Here is a 23,177-nt window from a genome sequence, read left to right on the forward strand (position 1 = left end):
TACCTGTTGGGTTGCCACCTTATCCATAACTGTCAATAGAAATTTGCAATTTGTAATCGGGTGGAGATTGCCTTTGTCTTTCTGGTCCATACCTGTTTTTTTAACAAGCGATGTGACCGTCTTCATAGTCTCTGGGATTCTGTTGTCTCTAAAGGATGCGTTCACCATCCTTGTGAGGAACAGGCAGAAAATATCCTTATTTTCCACAATCAATTTGGATGGTAAGATGTTTTCAGTGCAGGATGTCTACTTCATACTTAGGCTTAATTCCCCCTGCAGGTTTTTATATAAGATTGGCCCCAAAATCTGGCCTGGCCTGGAAGTTTGGCCTAGATATCCTAGCAGGCGTTATAGAGCCAGACTTTTGGGGAGACACAAATGCTCTATTACAGAACCATGGGAAAACCCTGTTTGAAATAGACCATTGGCACATAATTGCACAGGGAATTCTTGAGAAGGCTCTACTTCCCCGTTTTAAGGAAGAAAGTGATGTAGCTTAGGCTTTGGAGAGGCTGATGAGACACGTGTCCCTGAGGCAAAAAGGGAAGAAGAGCCTACCATCCTTCCCGATCTAACCTTCACCCAGCGAAATGATCCAGCACTAGCAGAGGCTTTCTTGCAAGTGAGTCGCGAGGGAGAAGGACAAAAAAGGGGAGTACCTTCTTCTTTCGGAAACAGGGTTTGCTTTATAGAAGGGAAACCTACAGAAAAGGCCTAAGTAAAACTCAGTTAGTAATACCCAAAACCCATTGCAAGATCGTGCTAGAGATTGCACACACTCATTTGACAGAGGGACATTTAGGACAGGCTAAAACCCAAGCTGACATCAGTGGGAAATTCTACATGCCAGGTATCCACGCTGACATAAAAACTTCATACAGACATGTGAAATATGCTTGAAAACCTGCACACATTCCCTTATATGCCCCATTAAACCCATTACTGATAACAGACGTCCCTTTCTCCCGAATTGGGATGGACATCATTGGACCATTGGAAACTTCTAGACTGGGGAATTAATATGTTCTCGTAATCGTTGATTACGCTGCCCAGTAGCCAGAAGCCTTTCCCATGCGGATTAACACAGCCCAGCAAATTTTAAAACACCTACTACCACTCTTTTCTAGGGTTGGTTTCCACAAGGAAATTCTGACGGATCAGGGATCAAATTTCATGAGTAAGCTTATGGGTGAAGTCAAGGAATTGCTATACATTGCTACCTTAAGAACCCCAGTTTACCACCCCCAAACTGACATATTAACAGAACCCTTAAAATGATTTTGAGAACATTGGTAGATGAGCATGGTAAGGACTGAGATTGCATGTTCCCCTGAGACCTATTTGCAGTAAGATAGACCCCTTAGGCATACACCAGATTCTCCCCTTTTGACCTACTCTACGGTAGAGAACCAAGAGATGTCTTAGACATGCTCCAGGAGACCTAGGATGAGAGGGAAGAGGCACCCATTCCCCTCTCGCAGACAGCTATCCGATTGCGAGGGCACATTAAACTCGCCCAGAGTCTAGTCCACACTCACATGGAGAAAGCTCAAGCTCAACACAAGTCCACCTATGACAAAAAAGGTGAATTTAAGATCTTTTTCAGTAGGACAGAAGGTATCAGTCCTCTTACCTACCTCTGAAAATAAACTTGTCTCAACGTGGCATGGGTCCTATGAGGTGCTAGAACAAACAGGAACCTGTACATATAAAATAGCCCAACCTAATAGAAAGCAAAAGCCCCACCTTTACCATGTAAATCTCTTAAAGGAGTGAAAAGAAAATCTTTCTGCCACCACCTCCTCTATATTGTCTTGTTGGGTACCCAAGGAGATAGACAACTCTGAACCTCTTCCCCAATAACTATCTAAACAGAAACCAGAAGATTCGAACTACGTTATTATGGCATTCCACAATGTATTCTGCGAGAAGCCAGGGGGGATGGTACTTATCATTATATCAGAACTACAAAGGGAAAAGTGGTACATTTGAAACCATATAGACTCCCAGAAGCACAAAAATAAAGTGTGGTTGACGAAGTTAATAAAATGCTAAAGACCAACATTATCTAGCCCTCTTCGAGTCCTTGGCCCGCCCCTATTGTGCTGGTAACAAAACAGGATAATTCTTGGATGGTTTGCATGGACTTCAGGCAGGTTAACGCCATTATCGCCTCTGATGGCTATCCTTTGCCACGCATCAATGAGTTAAAAGATAAACTTGGAAATACCACCTTCCTGTCAACTCTAGTTTTAACCAAGGGATACTGGCAGGTCCCGGTACATGGACCTGATAAGGAAAAGGCAGCTTTCTCCACCCAATTCCAATTCAAAGTCCTCCCTTTTGGACTGCATGGGGCACCAGCCACTTTTCAGCGACTTATGGGGAGAATAATATAGCCCTACTCTGATTTCTGTGGGGCCTATATGTATAGTAAAACCTGGGAAGACCATCTTTTTCATCTGTCTACTATTATGAGAGCCTACAGAGAGGCTGGCTTAACTGCTAATCCATCTAAATGTAAGATGGCTCAATCGTCCGTGAAATACCTAGGCTTCTTTATAGGGAATGTCAGCAGCAGCCCCAGCAAGAAAAAGTAAAAGCCGTCATAGATGCCCCCACACCAAAGACCAAGAGAGACATCATGGCATTTCTATGATTGATGGGTTGTTACCATAGGTTTATCCTGAAATGTTCAGATAGAATAGCCAGATTAACAGACAAGCTCAGAAATGCTGAACCCCAGAAGATTAGTTGGACTGATGAGGACGATGCAAGTTACAACAACCTAAAACAAACCTTGTGTCAGAACCCAATCCTAAAAGTAGTAGACTTTTCCAAAGAATTTGTGTTACAAACTGATGCCTCTCTGACAGGGTTAGGATTAGTTTTATCGCAATTATGCAATGGATTAGAACACCCCATCCTATTCACTAGTCGTAAACTCTTCCCACGTGAGTAGAACTACTCTATGAAATTGGAGGCCCTTGCCATCAAATGGGCAATTCTCCATCTAAGATACTACCTTTTAGGGAGGAAGTTCACACTTGTCACCAACCACTCACCTTTAGTATGGTAAGTCAACAAAAGAATGCTATCCCTTGAGTCATCTGATGGTTGTTAGACCGACAACCCTACTGTTTCACTGTGGTACACCGAAAAAGTAAAGAACAGGGAAACATCGATTTCCTTTCCTGGTTTCCCTGTGAAACAGATGCGGCTACATTCCATAGGGGAATGGTATGTGAGACACCAGAGGGTGTCTCGCTGTTAGTCCCTGGGGATCTCTCTCGGGTGGCCAGGGCACGGTCAGTTGCATTTCTAAATTACACAAAGATTGAAAGTAAATATTAACCCACAAAGCAAAAAACAAAAATAAAATAAAAAAATAAATATAAAGAAAAAAGGGGGGAAAAGTTTAAAACAAAGCAACATAAAAAACACAAAAAGACACCATTACTATTATTTCATTAATTACAGATCATTTCTATACCCAAATGACTGATTTAGTTTGCCACCTGGGCCATTGCCAGGGCCATTTGTGTTCCTGCATATGCATGGTGAGTGATCAAGTGTGCATTTACCATTGTATTCTATAATATTTACCATCTATCATTTCTAAATGGGGGAATTCCTTTTGAGTCTAGAGTGAGCCATTTCCAATTATGGATTCTCCTATGGGAACTTGCTTTAAAGCCCCACTGGGTACATATACCAAATTGAGGGAGTAACTGATCCCCCCCTGAATTCACAATTTTCTCTCTTTGTTATTTTCCTATGCTCCAGTATTTCTTTTGTTTCTACTGAAGAAGCTGTTGTACAGTAAAACATTGTTAAGGCCCTACAACAAGGCAATAAGCCCCAAGCCAGCGGGCCATTACCGCCTAAGGTAGTGCCCTCGGGGCCCATAATTAATGAAGGCCCTGTGGGCAATACCGAACGCAGAAATGGCCCCCGGCGAGGGGCTTATTGCCATTGGTATCCTGGCCCGTTAGACCAGGGTACTAATGGTGGTTTGGCTGATTCCAATATTCGGGTTTCTTTCGGCTCTTGTAAACCTGGAGTTCCTCTGTCACAATGTCTCACTTTGCACTCTGGGGTATGGATAACCCCTTTTCCTATGTGGCTCTCTCAACTCTCGAGGGGCTTTCTGTGAGCTATCTGGAAGTCTACCACAATCAGTTTTCTTGAACTCCCTTGGGTTGCTGCATTTGAATGTTCTACTTATTCCTCTGGGATATAGGTGATCCATCTTACCACCACTTGGGTTTATTTGTCCCATTTATCTCACTGGGGTGTTGGTAACCCCTGTGCCCATATGCCTCTTGAGGTTTTTGGGAGTTTCCTTGAGGTGTTTGGCCGATTACAATATTCAGATGTCTTGGGCTCCTGTAACCCTTATTGTTACTTGCTTCTTTCTCTCGCTTTACGCTTTCTGCCCCTGGAATGGGTTTAGGGTAATCCTTCTGTAAAACCCCACCCATTTCAGCATGGGAGTTTATTTATATAGAAAGAAGGGGATTCATAAGTGGAAGTTCAGTCCTGTTTTTATGTCTGCAGGCCTTATCTCTTCCTTGGCCCGGGGGAGGACTTGCGATGAGCCGACAGCAGGGGGATTGAGAGCGTAGATGAGGCGATTCTGGTATAAATCCTGTCACTGTCTCTCCGCACTGAGGAACAGGTGGGCAGGATCATTGTTGTACATATCGAGAGGGAGAGAGGGAGAGGGAGAGAGAGAGATCCTGGACCTCCGTGCCTACAAGGTCCATGGAAGGCAGCACCATGCCAGGCCACACTCTCCAGTCTTTCAGGGTCGAGGCAGCATGTACCAGAGTGCGGTGTGGAGTGTGGTGTGCAGCCCAGTTCAGGCTGGTAGCGCCTGTGGGTTCATGCAGTCTCTGGGTCTGTCGTAGCTGACGGTAGCGTTCCCGTCCCCTCGCAGTGACAGGGATTGGGAGAGGAAAGAGTACTGAGCCGGCTGCTTAGTAGCTGCCGCTGTGAACTATAAGCATTGTCTGTGTCCTGGCTCTTGCAGCCGCTTTGGTGGATTATGTCAATTTCTTGTTTATTTCATAAATGAAGAGAAACGTCAGAGTATAACGGGCATAGGGGATAGCAAGGTATTGTGGAGGCTTCACACCGCAACAGGCTCCCAGTTAGGCAGAGTTAGAGAGTGGGGGTTAAATTACTATAGACTGGTGGGGCAAGGTTCGCAGGTATAAGCCACCTCAGTCTTATTGCGGTTCAGTGGAAGAGAGATTAGACGGGCACTTCTGGTCATCTAAGAGCTCAGCATCCCGCCTGACTTGGCACCTCAGATCGGGTCACTGAACTCCCCATCCGTGGGGTTCGTTCCTCTCAGGGTTTCAAGGGATATTCGGGAGACAATAAGGCCCATATCAACCAGGACCCAATAGGGGCTCAAATGAGGGATGATGGTACCTCAGGATGGGTCCTAGATGTTTGCCGGCATATGAGAGGAAGTGTCCCAACGTAAAAAGTGTTTATCCAACAAATATGACCAAATCACGCTTGCATATGCCACTTATGAAGTAACAAGTGTTTATTTAACAAATGCGACCAAGGTACGCCCTCAGGTGCAACTGATGATGTAAAAAGTGCTTGTTTAACAAATGTGACCAATGTACGCTCGCAGGTGCCGCTCATGAAGTAAAACGTGTTTATTTAACCAATGTGACCAACTCACGCTCGCATATGCCACTTATGAAATAACAAGTGTTTATTTAACAAATGAGACCAAGTTACAGTCACAGGCGGGCCCATGTGTGCCAAAGCACCCGATGAAGTGAAAGAGGGCCTAATGGTGCAATGTCTAATACCACGCTCACCCATGTTCCCCTAGGGGTAAAACAGGGTTATTCATTTAAGTGGCAAGTCTTTCCATCAAGTACCTCGCAAGTAGTAAAAAGGGGTTGGCTAGGTACCCTATTAGAGATATCCCTGCTATCATTGCAACACTGATGTGACAGAGTGTTGGGGTTATTATTATTGATCTATTATGCGCTCGCCAAACAGGCTACCTGCAATGTAAAGTGTTAGGGTCCTGACAAGTGTATGTTTAAGTGCTAACACAAGCTATTATTGGTTGCAAGGCAGATGTTTACTTACCAAATGTACTACAGAATGAGCTGGGGTTCTCCCATCTGAAGGGAGCCTATTATGGGCTTAGGATAAAGGAAAATGTAGTTGAGTCATTATTTTATCACACTGTAAGAAGCTTGTAAGTGGGATCCTATTGTGAAGCGTATGCATCCTCCAGTGTCATACTGGGATAAATGTGAAGTAGACCCATAGGGGACTACATTAAGAATGTAAACAAAATATTATAAGACTGTTCCTCCATTTTAATACTGTGCAAAATATCCAGTATATAACCTGCAAATCCTGAATTGTGTTTATTGTTATTTGAGATGGTTATATAAAGGAGTGTACTGCATAGAAATCTTATCGGGCTGTGACTGTTTATTTGACATGGTGCAAAACATAGGGCTGCTGCCCAGTGGGGCTGGACAGCCCTTAAAGCAAGCATTGGACCATCCCCCCCTGGATTTGAATACGCACATGTGTGCAATAAGGTGTAGTATCACCTCTCCCATGACTCCTACAGGTAGCTACTCTCTCCACTCCCCTTTTTCCCTTGGGAGAACCACCTTAGACTTCCTTTTGTCCCCCTTCGCTCTCTGGTCTCTCCACCCCTCTCCACTATGAGCAACCCAGGTACCTTGTAGGTCGCAGGGTGTGCTCAAGTGAGGTGGCGTCTGCTCGGTAGCAGTGGTGTTCCCCACAGCTTTCTGGCCTTCCTGACTAAATACGAGCAAGTTTTCTGCTCGTCTCAGTGTTTCTCTGCTCCTCAGCTTCCTCATTTCGAGCAAAGGGTTCGTTCCTCCCTCGTGGTCTGGGTTCGGTGTTGTTTCTCAGTCCCGGACGCACTGCGTCCTCCGCGTGGTTGCACCTTCAGATAAGGCTGGCTCGACTCTGCATGGACCTCGCCAACTCTGCACTGCTCTGTATCGTGTTGGCAGCATCTCTTACCTTCAGCTTCTCTCCGCACCATAACTGCCTCTGCTGGAGCATAGCTCTGCCTCTCAGTGACGGGTTCATGTCAGAGGCTCGCCTCTGGCATTGCTTCTCCTATGCCATTCAAAGGTGGTCATGCCTTTATTCTTGCTCCATGACCAAAAAGTGGCATGTTGTTTATGTCCAGCTGTACCATCTGTCAAACCTACGGAAAGACCAGCATTGTCTTGAGCCAAACATCCAAAGGCTCCATTATGAAAATCTATAACTGCAATAAGGACATTTTTTGATTGTCAAGATAATCTGTCTGGTAAGAAAAAGAATCACTGATCAGTGTCTCCTATGTCTAAGCGACAAGGTCTGGAGTTTCTGCAGGGTGGTGTAAGTAAGGCATGGTATCAAACAGACGGACATAAGTGATCACAGTTCAAGGGCATTTATTGAACTTCAATGGGTTGGTAAACGCATTTCTAAACCTAAATCTAACGGTGGGAGCAAGCTACGAACATCAAATAATAATAACGCAGTCCTAGTGGAGTCTGTCAAAATAAAAGGGCCTACACTAATAAACATATTGCCAATCCTTACTTCTAAATACAAAATGGTGTGGGATAACAATGTATGCAAAAGAAAAGTGTTCAATGATATGTCAGAATAGTTGAGCAGTCAGCACGATGCAAGGAGGCACGTGCGGGCCTCGCACACACTGTAGCTTCTTGGACACGAGATAACAGTTAAACACATAGGCCTCAGGGCCTTCCGTTAAAGTCTCTCTCGCAATGACAGTCTCTTATCGCAGAGGGCCCGATACAGCAAACAAAACACAAAAGTTCCTTTCCTTTGTCAGGGTTTCACTTTCACAAGTTCAAGACTGGTCTCCCTCCTTCGGGCTCGGACCACAGGTCCCCCTCTTCCGGACTCAGACCACTTTTCTACAATATTCACATTTTGGTCTCTCTCATTCAGGCTCGGACCATGGATCCCCCTCGTCCGGGCTCAGACACCCTTTTGATACCAGAATCGAGGGCCTTTGAATGTGCGAGGGGTTTTGCTTGAACCGTCGCAGGACCACTTCAATTTACTTCACACAATTTACACTTCACATCAATATTCTGCTTTTATTTCCTTTTGTCAAGATACCGTACAGAGATCTTTGATTAAGCACATTCACAGTGCCGGACCACTCTGTCAACAGTATTGTATCTTTTCTTCTAATGTCCAAATATTCACCAGAAATTTCGCTTCACTCGTGTCTTTCATCACATGCGTTTAACAATGTTCCTTCTAGCGCTCACTTTACAATGTTGCCACTTGAAACCTTGACTTCAGCACGGACCGGTCTGGCATCGGTCTCCGCAACTCACCGGCTGTGTTGTTCTCTGTTGCCTTGGAGAAAGGGATGATACCACAGCGTCTGCTGCTCCTCCCCGCCTTGGTCAGATACGCAGGAGGACCCTCAATATCTCCAACACACAATGCAGGCCTTGTTTCAGGGTCTTACATTTTCTGCCTTGAAGGTTTCCTTGAAAGTAACGGCTTCCTGTCAAAAGGGTCAAGGGTGTTGCCCCCCCTCATGAACCTCTCGTGCCTCACCGTCTTTCTCCCCTCGTTCAGCTGCCAACTCAAAACTACTGTACCTTTGTGTGTTTTGCCTCGCGCAGAGTATGCTCTTGTGCTCCACCTTTTATGCATGTGGGGAAGGGTAATGGAAGTCAGGTGTGAGTGATAGTCGATTATTGCCTAACCTCGTCTGACCATAGTATTGGGACATGTCATGTACACGGCTCGGGTGCGAGTGTTTTCTCCCAAAGTGGGCTGTCCGTGTAAAGGTATTCGTGCAGGAAAAGGGGGGCATTTGAGTTTCTAAATATCCCATCGCCTGGGATGGGATAAAGGTTTTACAGGGAAGAGAGGGATACCACGTCTCCACATCCGGTGTCCCACTTCCATTCCCAGAGAACCTCTCAACCAAGATGATCCTTCCGCACTGGTCCACCCCCAGGGTTTAGATTCAAAGGCGAAGACCGTGCTCTGGCTGCCTGAGAGAGAGAGATCCGTGGGGACTAGGAGGTGAGACACCTTCTGGTTTCTCACAGTAGGCAAACCACAAAGAGGGCCCCTGCAATTGTTAACTGAAAGGGGACATGTGTGTCACAGCCTACCGATCAACAAAAACATATGCCTCAGAAGGTTTAGCTCAAAAGGGCTTACTCTACAGCAGAAATATGCCAAAGGCTTAGGGTGGACAGAAAGTGGGAATGTGGGACAACCGAAGAAACCAAAAAAGAGGAATTCTAGCATGCTTAAGGTCCTTAATCTGTCAGTGTCTCCCAAATCCCTTGCACTTTGCCTTCTGCAGTCAAATGAAAGGCACTCGCAGACTGTGGGGTTTTGAGTGTTGCCTGCACTTCTTTCTTGCATTGGCAGACTGGTCACACTGTCATCTTCTTGCTCACGATGCACCTCTTCCCAGGAGAGCACCTACTCTCTCTTCAGGTCCTAGGCCCTAGAAATTGTCACTTAACTCTCGATGTATGAGTGAAGCAATGCCAAGACTCTATAGGGGTTGGGATGGTAGGTCATAGGTAAGCCAGTGCTTGTGGCAAGCTTTCCCACAGTCTTAAAAAGCACTGGACTAATATGTATCTTGATCTTTTTAGTTGGGTGCCTCCTGACATGAACCTCTCCTCGCCTTTCTGCTTCTGGATCCTCTTCTCAGCAAGCATTCTATTTCTTAGTGCCTCACAGATACTCTACAAAGCTCAGGCCTTTTGAATCTCTCCTCCTATCTCACAGCCGTCGTCTTCTCCTTCTCATCCTCTTGCTCTCCTAGTTTCCATTCTTCCCATCAGTTGGTAGAACACAATAGTTGGTGTGCCAGCCTCCACCCTTTTACCCTTCTCCTTCGTGGCCACACTTCTCAAACCTCCTGCTTCCCTGCTCTTACTTGTCCTTCACCATCGTTATCTCCTTCTGTCTCTCTAACTCCGTTCCTCGCTCCCATCTCCTGCCCTACTTTCTTTCCAACCTTTCCCTCTTTGGCTGTTCCCGATTGTCCACTCTCATCCACTCCTTTTCCTTTCTGTTCATCGTCCTACTCCCATCTATGCATCTCTCTCTTCATATCGTGTCACTTTCATCCTCCTCTTACTTTGTCCCTTCAGGTATATTTTCGCTCCCTCTCCCCCTTTGCCTCCCCCTCTATCTCCCCCTCCGTCTCCCTCTCTACCTCTCCATCCCTCTACATCCCTCCCCATCCCGCCTGCTTGCTTTGTTCCAATCTATTTATTCCCCCATCCATGCAAAACACCAAAACATCCACCTGCAAACACCCTTGCTCCGCAATGAATGTGGACTGGGGCCCACAAATGCTGAACCAAGCTGAGCTGCAAATGTTTAGAAGCTGAGCATGGAGATTGGTGTTCTGCAGCCGTTCAGCTTGGTTTGTGCCTCTGGCGTAGACTGAAACCTTAACAGGATTGTCAGCGCTTTTGTTTCTCAAATCATGGCAAGCTCAAGTTGGCAGTCCCAGATATTTATTCTATCCTGAGACAAGATCGCCCCAACTCCAGAGGAGGGGGTGTCGCTATTATCCATAAATGTAGTCTTACCATGAGACTAGAAACATCTACCAACGTCCTCTCATGCGAAACACTCTCAGTCAAAGTCCCACTCACCAATAGCCAAACTCTCAACATCTATTTGATCTACCGCCCGCCAGGCCCCATTGGCACCTTTGATGAAGACCTCAACTCTATTCTATCCAGTAATCTTAAAAGCTGTACCCAAGTTCTCACCCTGGGGGACTTTAATATGGGCTACAATGACCAAGAAGACCATATCGCCAGCACTATAGTTAACACACTTACTGAATTAGGCTTTGCGCCAAGAAGTACGGCTCCCACTCACTCGAAAGGTAGAATACTTGATTGGGTGGCCGACTACAACTGTCTAGCGAACATCACAAATATCTCACCACTAGCCTGGACCGACCACCACCTGGTAATGTTAATGCTTTCTACTGACAGACCTCCACCTCCGCCTATCATTAGGGCCCCTCCTACTCTCACCAGAAACAGGAAGAATATGACCGTAGAAAAAATCATCCCGAACCTACTCCCCACACTCAACACACTCCCCGACAACCTGGACCCAGAGAGCTTGGTCGAAGAATACAACAAGATCATGGCCACATCGCTGGAACTAATCGCCCCCCTCAAACTCAGACCAAGCAAACCAAAAACGCACCTAAACAAATGGTACACACCATTCCTCAAAAACCTAAGGCAGCAAAAAAGAAATTGTGAGGCCACTTGGAAAAAATCCCCTTCAGCCACGAACAAACTCAAACTCTCCAAACTAGCCACACTTTACAAAAAAGAAATGTCCCTGGCTAAACGAACCTACTTTGACTCTCGCATATCCCAAGCAAAATCTAACATGAAAGAACTTTTCTCTAGCCTTAAAGAAGTAGAAACCTCCATAGTACCTCCTGACACCTGTACCAAAGATAAAAACTGGTGCTCAGAAATCCAAAGTGCCTTAGCGAATAAGATTGCGACCCTTCAAAGTAAAATCTCCAGCAAAAAAGCTTCCCTAAATGACACTCTCCCTTCAAAAATTCCTTCTCTTCAATTTCTCCAAAGTCAATACACCTGAAGTAGAAAAAATCATCCTGTCTCTGAAACCATCCAATTGCCAGGGAGATCTGTGCCCAGCACAGCTCATCAAAGATGCTGCCCGTGACCTCTCCCCTTTCATCACGAAATTGATTAATGCCTCCTTCGCCACTGGCTCCAACCCCACCAATCTAAAACAATCCTGGGTACTACCATTACTAAAATAAACCACACTTGACCCAGTCACACCCACAAATTACCGACCCATAACGACTGTTCCTTTCCTACTAAAAATCTTGGACAAGGTTGCCTATGTACAAATACAGAAGTACCTGGAAGAACACCACCTCTTAGGATCCAGACAATCAGGTTTCCGTCCTCAACATGGGACTGAAACCACACTCATTGACCTGAAAGCTCAGATCGACTCACTCAGAGACAATGGCCAAGTTGCCTTACTCCTCCTCCTTGACCTGTCTGCAGCTTTCGACTTGGTCGATCATTCTGTCCTATGCTCTCACCTCCACACATCGGCGCACTTCTCTACTGAGGCCATTACCTGGATTACATCATTCCTTAACGGTAGAACCATGAGGGTCTTCTCACCTACTGCAGCAGCAGACCCCATACCCATCACTTGTGGTGTACCACAGGGCTCCTGCCTCTCCCCCACATTGTACAACATATTTACCAAGCCCCTTTTCAATGATTTGGATCATCTCGGTATCACCTACACTAATTACGCAGATGATACCCAGATCCTCCTTCCGCTTTCTGGAGATTATGGAAAGGATTTGGCCTTGATAAATAGGGTGTACATCATCATCCAGGCATGGATGGCCACTCATGGACTATGCCTGAATGATGATAAAACAGAACTCATCATCCTAGGTACCACGTCCAGTTCAAAGAAACTTGGCCCGGCCTACAATTCCTTCATGATCGACAGTAACATCATCAAAGTTGGAGAGGAGGTCAAAACATTGGGATTTTACCTGGACTCCAATTTCTCCTTCAGAAGACAAGTGAGCTCCCTAGCATCATCCACGGCATATACGTGTAAATTAATCCGTGCAGCTAAACCATTTCTGTCGGACACTAGCTGCCTTACACTCGCCAGAGCCCTTATACTGTCCCGCCTCGACTATTGCAACGCCCTTTATCTGGGATCCTCCAAGGCCACCACCAGCAAACTACAAACTCTCCAGAATAACACTCTCTGGGCATCTCCAGAAGAGAGCACATTACAGGATTTAGCCAACAGAACTGGCTCTCCATCAGAGACAAAATTCTTTTAAAAACGCCATCACTCACCCACAAATCTCTCAATAATGCTGCCCCGACCTACCTGATTTGTGATGTCATCTTTGATGTCCTGGGTGTTAGTCTTAGCAGTGCACCGTGGTGGCGCGAGTTATGGTTGCTTAGCTTACCATAACTGGCGAATTTCAGGGGTTTTTCGGTTTTACTTGGAACCATAACGTCCCTTTAACAAAGTTTTTTCATTGAATTTCATAAGTGCAACTTAACCATAACGTCCCTTTAACAACGTTTTTTTCAGTGAATTTCATGGGTTTTTACCAGTGCATGCTATTTTCCTACAACTTAGTAAAATCATACTTACCCAATATAACAATATTTATGTCCCATTTACAAAGTGTCACCTTAAAACTGCCGTTTCCCAACTTCCGGAATCATTTTTAACACTTCTATACACTTTTTGCAACTAATTCAACTAGTTTTGCATCCGTAAACGTCTACGAACAGCTGACTTCATATTCATAGCGGACCTTCTGGACAGTGCCACATGACCATATGCTGGCGTGCGGCATGATGACGTGTCCGAGAACCCGTCCGCACTTCACGATAAGATCTGTGCTTCGCGGACAGTTCAGAACTGCATTTTCTACTAATCTAGGAACTTTCAACTTTAAATTTTCCCTTGCATAGCTCCAACACCTATTCCTACTCATTATCCATTAACAATCTAGTACACAGTACATACTTTAGCAAAACTGCTAATGCCATCCCTCCTCCCCAAGAACCACCACCTCTGCTGTAATCAAGGAGCATGAGAAACACTGCCCCCTACCTTAGAAATAACACACGCGCAACATTTTCCCTTGTCCACCTTTCGTTCTCAGCTCTCCTGCCAAAAAAAATACATCCGAAAACAACTAATGACATATTCCTTTACAAACCACCTTTCACTGTTAAAAAATAAAACTAAAAAAAACATGTATAGACTCCACCTACTTTATATTTCTCAGTAAAGTACATAGACTCAATAAGATTTTCCAACATTTCCATTTGCATTTTGTGTTATGCTAATGGGAATATTGTGGCGTTCATCCTCCGTTCCAGGGACTGGATTGGTGGATACCGGCCCAGGAGCCCAAGTTATCAGCCCAAGCAAAGCAAAGGTGGATAACAAGGTCTCTGGACCATTATCCCCCCATTACTGCCCCTGAAATGGGGGATGAAGGCCATTAGCACCCCAGGTTCCCAAAGGAGGAACCCGGGGTGCTAAAAAAGAGAATGTAGGAAGGAAAATCATTTTCCAAGATGGCCACCATCGAAAGGGAAGGCGAGGGTTCCATACATGGCCCCTGTTCGCTTTCCATTGCAGCCTGCAGAAGGCAAAAAGAGAACCCTATGACCATATTACCACAAGCACATTTTTCTTCCCTTTCAGGTTACCACAAAGCCAGTCCCAGGTGGACATCGCCACTTGAATCCTATGTTTTGTCCCTTGTGGTCATGGCCAGTAGCTAGATTGTCTGGATCATTACCTTATTCCATGACCCGGACAATCTGGCCACTGCCCATGGCCACAGGCTACCCCTCAGTCACTAAAGGTATACCGCTATTTTTTGTAGCTACATTATGACACTTGTCAAATAATAAAACACTGACACATTTGCAAAACCATGCTTGTAGGTCCTTGGCAATGCTTCCTTACGCAAGTTTTCTGGAAATCCACCCATGTTTTATTTTTTCAAAAGTGTCAAATGTATGCACATACAATCTTCATATAACCTAGCCCCCACTTGACAAAATCCATTCAGACTTTATGAAAACATCTATATCTAGATCTATAATCGTTTTGCAAACCTTTATGTAGATTTATCAAATGACACCACATTTATAAGCCTTTACAATATTTTGGGACCCCCCCTCTAATTTTGCTCCCTCTTGACAGAATCGCACCAAACTTCGCAAAAACATGTATATCTAGATCTATTATCAGTTTGCCAAATGAAGTGTAGATTTGTCAAATGACATCACATTTATAAGCCTTTACAATATTTTGAGACCCCCCTGTAATTTTGCTCCCTCTTGACGGAATCCCACGAAACATCGCAAAAACATGTATATGTAGATCTATTATCAGTTTGCCAAATGAAGTGTAGATTCGTCAAATGGCACCTCATTTATAAGCCTTTACATTATTTTGGGACCCCCCTCTAATTTTGCCCCCTCTCACAAAATCCCACCAAACTTCGCAAAAACAATTATATCTAAATATATTATCAATTTCCAAAATTAAGTGTTGATTCGTCAAATGGCACATCATTTATAAGCCTTTGCATTATTTTGGGAACCCCCTCTAATTTTGCCCCCTCATGACAGAATCCCACCACACTTGGCATACTGTCTCAGAATCAGTTCAGGAATATACATGCACATTTTCATGCAGTTCCATTAAGTGGTGCCAAAGTTATAAGCCATCCAAGCACTGCATTTCACCAACCGTTTAATGCTGAGGTGTCCGCGAACTTTCACAGGACTGTTTGCGAACGTCCAAACTGTTCGCGGACTTTCGCGGCAAAAAACACCCTTTTTTTTGCTTCTTGCAACCATATCCCATCCCATCCTCATCACCCCTCACCTCCCCAGAGATTATTTCATAAATTTGACAACTGCAATGTTGTGTTTTTTAATATGTTTTTACTGCGATGTCTGCGGACATCGGCGAAGTTGGCGAATCCAAGATGGCGGGCGTTTCCAAAAATCTGATGCACTTCACGCTCTTCACCATCCAATCAGCGAACACGTTGCATGTCCACGGACATGACGCAAGCCGATTAGCCAATCAGGACACTGTCCACGGACCGAACAGGGAAGTGTGTCCGCTGACCGGACATAGATAGCACACATTTTTTGTGACCTACTTCTTGGTCATTTAAAAGAAAACTACCGGACGGATTTTCACCAAATTTACAAAAGCATGCTTTCGGGACCAAGCCGCTGCTCCTGGTCCAAATTTGGTGAAAATCCGTCAAGCGGTTTGGACTGTAGGTATTAAGATGGATTTCTGAACTCTGTCCTGGAGGGGCAGAGGTTCAGAAGGCCAGCCTAGTTTCTTGGAACAGGGTAACCTCTGGACAAGCCAGACCAATCAAGGTAGCGATCACGGCGGTCAAGACTAGGTCTCAAGAGGGGTGAGGGTGACTGAAAGCCCGCAATGAGCACACAAAGCAAGGACACTTACAAATTACTCCAAGCAGGTGTTATATTAAAAATATAGACACATTTATTACACGGCCTTTGTAACATTGACTGTAGCGAGAAATCACAATAAAACTCAAGTAAACCAACACATCACAATCAAATACAATATATATACAAATACCAACGAGTCTAACGAGTTAGACGCACGAAATGTGTAGACCACCTAGATGGGGAGGAAAACAGGCAGTGCGAGTAATAGTTAGACCCAGTCCGCCTTCAGAGACACCTAACTAAAAGGAAGTCCGAGCCCTACGAAGAGTGGAGCCTTGTGCTCAAAAGTACCTGCACATGCCGGTGCCATCGGACAAAGGGGAGTCTCTTCGAGGGAATCATGCAGTTCAGTTCGATGTACAAATGAAGATGAACAGAGTTCCGCGACTCAAGCGCAGCCTCCACTGTGGGCAGAAGCAGAGCGTGAGTACGGAAAGGCGTGCTGTTAGATACAGCGGGGAAAAGCTATGGGCTACTGCAGGAGGGCGACCAGTTTCTAGCGATGCTACTCATCGGTCCCCGATGCAGGCAGACCCAGGCTTCTCCGTGTCAGTTTCAGGGCTGGCAGGTTCAGATACGAGCAGGGGACGTCTCGGCGTTGTGTAGATTCCGCAGCAGCAGAAGTAGAGTTGAGGATGTCCCAAACGCAGTGAACCCGCACAGTTTGTCACCACAGCAGGGCGACGGAGCGGTCGTGTGTATTTCAGCCCAATGTACACTGCTCACTTCAGACCTGGGAATGCCAAGTGTACGAATCGTGTGAGAGTGGCAGGGACTCGTAATACAACACAACCTGACGGCGGTTACAGAGCAAGACTCCTGGGTAGGCTGGTCAGTCCACTGGATGACCCAGAGACACTTCCGAAGGCTTACGTGCAGGAGATGATGAAGATGCTGAGAATAGTTGTTCCCACTATTGCAAGGGGTCGAAGTACCAGTACAGGCCTTCTCGTTCGATCAGAGGTAGAAAGGGTTTCACAAAGCGACAGCAGTGCAGAGGAGCAGTCCTTCAGCGGGTCACCAGCGATTCCTCGGTTCAGCCTCGTAGTGGCAGGATACTTGGCTCCTGTATTCCTTTGTTCGTGAGAACTCAGGAGATCGACATGGTAGTGGTGTTTCCAGCCTCCTCTTATCCACGGTTCCCTTTGCGCCAAAACAGAGGGGACCCAATGGGAGATCTGCTAACAAAACACTCACACCATACGTGGACCTATCACGGACCACGGCGGTCCCAGGCATTCACGACACACTAGACTCTCTGGCACCGAGGATGTGTATTGGGACCAGACATCCCAGCCCACATCCTGGAGGCACACACAAGGCCTGCAGAAGCCCGCAAAAGCATCTGTGTTTCGCGGGAAAGTACATGCCCAAATAAGGAAGGCCCTGGGTTGGCTCGACCTGGGGAAGGTGAAGGTGAAGGGGGAAAGACGGTCAGCGGGCAGGACAAAGAGCCTCGTGGTCTGGCCATTTTGGGAGCTAGGCCACCATTTTGGGCTAAGCTCGAGAAACGCGCTTAAACGCCAAAAGGAGCTCAAAAACACAAAGAAACAATCGCTGCCACCAGTCCCGTCCGTGATTCACTTGCACTGTTCATTAACAATCCAAAGAGAGTATTTAGGGCCTGTAGAAGACTAGAGACCCAAGAGAGCAGTAACTTAGCTTACAGTGCCCTCTTGTGTCATGTTGCGCGAAAGCTGCAACATGATAAAAGAACTACGGAAAACAACGTTTCCCGGTACTGACTGTTTTAAGAGCATGTCAGTTTCCCCGTAAGAATGGAGCGAAAGCCAAGAGGAGTGCGGCAGAAGGCTGCACTTCGCTGGCAAAGTCTAGGTCACGGTGAAAACAACAGCAAAAAGTTTAGGGGTTGCCACAAGGACGGAAAATTACCCACAATTAAGAAATCTTTCCTAACAGTAGGCGTGAGCAAAGTTTTTTCCCCATTCAGTCTATGAGAAAAAAATACATTTTGGGACCCCCCCCCTACAACTTTGTCCCCCCTGGACCAAACCTCACCAAACTTTGCCAAACAATTCAGAGTGGGCTATATACTTTTTTCAAAGTTTGGTGAGGATTCATCCACGGAGAGTGAAGATATAAGCCACCCAAAAAGTGCTCTTACTATGTTAACAGCAACTTAACCATAACTACACAGCCGCTACCGTGGCTGTGTAATATACAAATAATAAAATCCTGTTTAAAATCTGAAACCTAGGCTCACACAACATGTGCATATGCCTGCCTAATAGTCTAACTGAAAAACATCTAATCTGAATCAGTGTAGCATGTTTAATATTCTACAACTGTAGCATGGACTTCCTCTACTCCTGCCACTTCTCCTTTGAAATTGGCCTTGTCTGATCATTGCCCATACCACTAAAGGCACAGTAAAGGAAGGATTCAAGAGTTTTTGTCAAATTTCAATCAAGGGCAGAAAACATAAGATATTGTTACTTTGCACTGCAAAGAAGGAATTGTGCTTCTTACGCCACCACCTCGTTATCGGGCACGTGGAAAAGAGCAGATCGCCGGCAAAGCAATAAGCCTACCTATGTTAGATCTAGTTTCACCATATGAATGCAAGAACACATGGCATATCGATATATTAATATTCAAAATACATGATAGTAAATTGATTATACAGCAAAATATATGGTTATGCATATAAGACTGAAATAAAAAAATACTTAAAAGTTGGATTATCAGCAAGTATTCCAAACTGTAACTAGACGAGGATGAACTGAGGGTGTAAAAAGCCGATCGAATACAATGGACCGATTCACAAAGCATTCTTTTAGTGGATCATTCGCAAATGCAGCATCACACTTTGAAGCTTTTGTCAAACCCTGGGAGGAGTTAAGCATTCCCTGCATGACAGGATAAAAGAAAAGTGGAAATACCTCCCTGCAGGGTTGACAGAAACACGCAGGGATTAACGTAGGGGCTGGTTCTGACACGAAGGAAAGAAAGAAGCAAAACATGTAGGAAACCGTATCTACTTTTGTAGGTGTGCCCCTCGTTTGCATTCCCTGCCAATGGCCACAACTAAACACCCCACGATTTGAATATATGCAAATTGGGGTAAAGCGGAAGTTCATCCATATACATGCAGAGTGTGCATGTGCGGTGAAGCCTGTGCTGTTTACACAGGGTGTAGGCAACTGCATATGCATTTGCTGTTTGTGAATCTGCTCCAGGCCATCACAATCACTCTGCTTTTTTGGACGCACACATTTCTCTGCGTTTGCATTAAACCTTTATGAATGAGGCCCACAATCTAAGCATTATAGGTGTGTCAAGATGAGTCACATAACCTTAAATCCCTGCTAACCTTAAATCCCTGCTGTTTCAATCAGTAGAGGAATATTTACTCACTTGTGGGGCTGCTGAGGTTTTCTCGTCTCCGATTGGCTTGATGATTTGCACAGTAGGTCCCTTCCTCTTTCTTTATGTGAAATGAAATAAGCTCATGTCCTATTGCAAAAAACAAACATTTCTGAAAAGGCTTATAATATATAGAAATATACATTCAAAAGTGACGATTCTCTCGCCAGAGTGTGTGCTGATACGGAAGGACTCTGTTGCATATCCGATAAGCATCTTCGCACATTTTAAGCGGCTAGATTATGTTGTATTTGCCCATCACAGTATGGGAGAACCATCAACACAGAAAGGGCCCAATAATACATTCAAGGGTACTTTCAAAGTCTGGCCAGATAGAAGGAATACCAAATCAACCTCACTAGGAGATGGCAATGTTAATTCCTGGGATTACATGCACAATTGTCTGCAAAATAAAGGGTCTTAATTATGATGCGCTTAATACCCGAGATCAGTCTCGAAGCACAGGACCGGGATTCGAACATGTGTTGCTCTGTGCTGTTTTGCTTCCAAGACAAACTTGTTGCCCCTGAGCTATAGGCCCACCATACAGTTCTTGGACCCGCATGGTGATTTTGCCCAACCGAGTAAAAAGCTGCAATCCATAAATAAATAACACATGTTAGCCGCACTCGGTTCATAAAGAAGCCACAACAACAAGGAAAACCCGCAAATCTAAGCTGGTAGGCAGACTCTACAACTCTTCGGAACTTAAGATTTCCCTGCTGCCCACGATTAACAGTACAGGTACCTGCAGCCCAGGTTCAGAAGGGTAGCAAGGGCTGCATTATGCCCATTAACTCCTAGAAAAAGCCAGCCCCAGCCGAAGTGAAATCCTACCTCCCACACCACTATTACCATCCTCATAAATATCGGAGCAGGCCTCAGAATCTTCAGGCAACCCAATCTAGGACCTTGTTGTCAGAGGAACCACCAATCAAAACCTACCCTCATTTTAAGAGTGTCCAAAGTTCATTCCAGCTTTCCAGTCTATTGAACCTGGGCGTTTGTGGCATACGAAGTATGTCGAGGAATGTGTGATCTCCTGCTACCTAGGGCATCCGTAGGACATTCCTAGGAAGTGCAAGAAAGCCCCACGGAGAACTCCCCTCGTCATGTTGTTCCCCCTATGATTGTAAAGAGTTCTGTTGCTTCTCAAAGCTAGATCCATGCTCAATAAATCCCCTAATGATATTAGTAATAATAATAAGAATTGAAAAAGATTGCAGAGAGTAGAAATTGAATATGCAATTGTAGAATGGTTTTACTTGTAATGTAAATGGTCTTGTATATCTCCTGCATATCACTACTATAGGCCTTGCTGTGCTTTTTGGATAGAAAGGTAACTTATGAAATGTTTGTGCATTAGATGCCCACCTTTTCACCCACTTTGTTTGTCCACATATACACTGTTTTTGCTGCATTGAAATGAAGTGCATGGGCTTCCCTTTAGAACATAAAAAAAAAGTTTCAAAATGTCCTGAGAAGTTTTGAAATGTTCTTCGGTGGAGACAAAAAAGTATTTACATTATTAGGCATTTAACTTTATAATACAACAGTAATTGCTGCTTGGCCCATTATCAGGTGGGTGGTAAAAATAGGAAAGGTTTGCAATAACTGTGCATTTTACTCATTACTACCATGCTCACTTGAAGGAAAAATAAAGGAATATCTCAGCTGAGGAAACTTTATAGGAAGTTTCCTCAGCTGAGTGGGCGATTTTCACTTCTTCCTGTATGGAAATGTTATCACCAAAAAAATTATTCCTACCGTGATATATGGCGCGGAAGTGACAAATGCTAAGGGGGGGCTGGCTGCAGTTTGAGAGCAATCTTGGCGCACAGTGCTCTCGTAGCCACAGGGTACCCCGTTGCCTGCAATAAGACATATTTTAGGCATTATATGAATCCAAGTATATCAATCCAAGCCATGACTGATTGGAGAAGTTTGCAATTAAATCGAAGTTTACTTGTTCCACCAGTTGGATCTTGGTTTGTAGAGCTGCAACGTTTACTCTTGGCAGATGTGTGTAAACCTCCCTCTGACTGGGCTAAAAATGTACTATGATTATGTTAGAGGGTGCTATCTCTGAAGAAATGTTTGTGTGTAGACCAAGTGTAGTCAGGAAACTTCTGTTTGATTTGGATTGGAAATAGGAGGTTGCTGAGATCATATAGGGTGTTTGAACACTTTATTTACGATATAAGATCTAGCGGGGGTGAATACTATATTGCAAAAATAGCCATCTAAAAAATGGAGGCGAACTTGCCTTTATCTAAAGTTAAACTAACTTGCCACAGGTGAGGTAATAGGGGCTACAGAAAATATTCCCAGATATGAGAGGCTATGTCGGCTCTGGCATAGGGCAACTGAGACCCCCTTTCATTTGGTAATGGCATGCTCTAAGGTTACTACGCTGCGTGCCAACACAATAGGAAGATTTCTATTTGCTACACGATTTGAAAGGACTGTAAACATTAGGCACATGTTGCTTGGAGCGCCAACAGTGTACATGGTGATTGAAGCTTTGAGATTTTTAGATATGATTTTTCCTGACCAATTGTCCTATTAAATATAACTGGACATTTTAATTGTAAAACATCCTAGAGGTTTTATATCTTGATCTTCGTCTGCATTTTTATTTTTATTGTATAATGAACTGGTAAGTTTGTTGACTGATGTAATAGCTAATATGTATTATTTTGATTGTATGAACCGATGTATTGATGATATGAAGTGTTTGTTTGCTCTAGATGAATTTGTTCTTAATATTTATCGGCACTGTTTTTAAATCTGATATTTTGTGTGAAAAGTTTATTTTTTGTTTCTTAAACTGTGACACAATAAATACATTTTTGAAAAAATAATAATAACCACTTATTCAAAATCATCATATATGATCTGAAGCCTCTCTTGTGCACTGGAGCACACTGTGCAGATATGTCCATTAAACAAGCAACCGAGGTATACTTAGGTCAGAGACTCCTGTGGATAGAGACAACTCAGGCGAGGCTGCAGGAGAGAGCAGACTGAGTTAGGCTCAGAGTTGAGGAGAGAGAGAGGCGGATCAAAGGTTAGGATAGAAAACAAGCCATTTCTAGAGAAGAGGAGGATGGGAAAAGGGAAAGGAGTAACAAATATTATAAAGAAGAGGAGGGTCGACGGAGATAAAAGAAGAAAAAAAGGAGAAGCATCTGTTGGAAGGAGGATTGTGAAAGCAGAGGAGGGGAGAAATACCAGAAGGGGAGGGGAGGAAAGTGATGGAAGCAAATTATAATAAGCACAGAGGAAAGGAGAAATAGGAGGTCTAGAGAGTGAAAGTAGAAGAATAGATGTAAAGAGGAGAAACATCTGCTTCAGTAGAAAAGCAGTTGAGAGTAACAAAAACATAGGACAGAGATGCTACTACTGAGACAAAATTGAAGAAAAAGGCCCAAAAAGAATCAAAGTGGTAGAGGAACTAGGGCACACTCAGAGCTTGTAAAGGGTGAGCTTGGGAGGAGTGGAAGAAGGAGCATGTGGCACAACACAGAGGAATCGCTGGCAAAGCAATATGGTAGAAAGGAAGAGAGAGAGAGAGAGAGGGACTAGACCAGGTTTCTTTAGGTGCAAAAACATGGTATGGAAAGT

The 23,177-nt window shown here is 44.6% G+C and overlaps 1 protein-coding gene across 2 annotated transcripts in view; it reads right to left on the minus strand.

Moving 5' to 3' along the window:
* Positions 1–23,177, minus strand: part of LOC138521152 (zinc finger protein 398-like) — a 405,528-nt gene that overhangs the window by 66,372 nt on the left and 315,979 nt on the right. The window contains exon 6 of one of the 2 annotated variants that reach the window (XM_069633730.1): positions 19,542–19,640. The exons of the other annotated variant lie outside the window; for it this stretch is intronic. Coding sequence (XP_069489831.1) covers positions 19,542–19,640 — 99 coding nt within the window. The remainder of the gene's footprint in view (positions 1–19,541; positions 19,641–23,177) is intronic. 2 annotated transcript variants of the gene reach the window in all.

This window comes from Ambystoma mexicanum, chromosome 13 (genome assembly GCF_040938575.1).
Source record: "Ambystoma mexicanum isolate Mex_15411 chromosome 13, UKY_AmexF1_1, whole genome shotgun sequence".
NCBI classification, from domain to species: Eukaryota; Metazoa; Chordata; class Amphibia; order Caudata; family Ambystomatidae; genus Ambystoma; species Ambystoma mexicanum.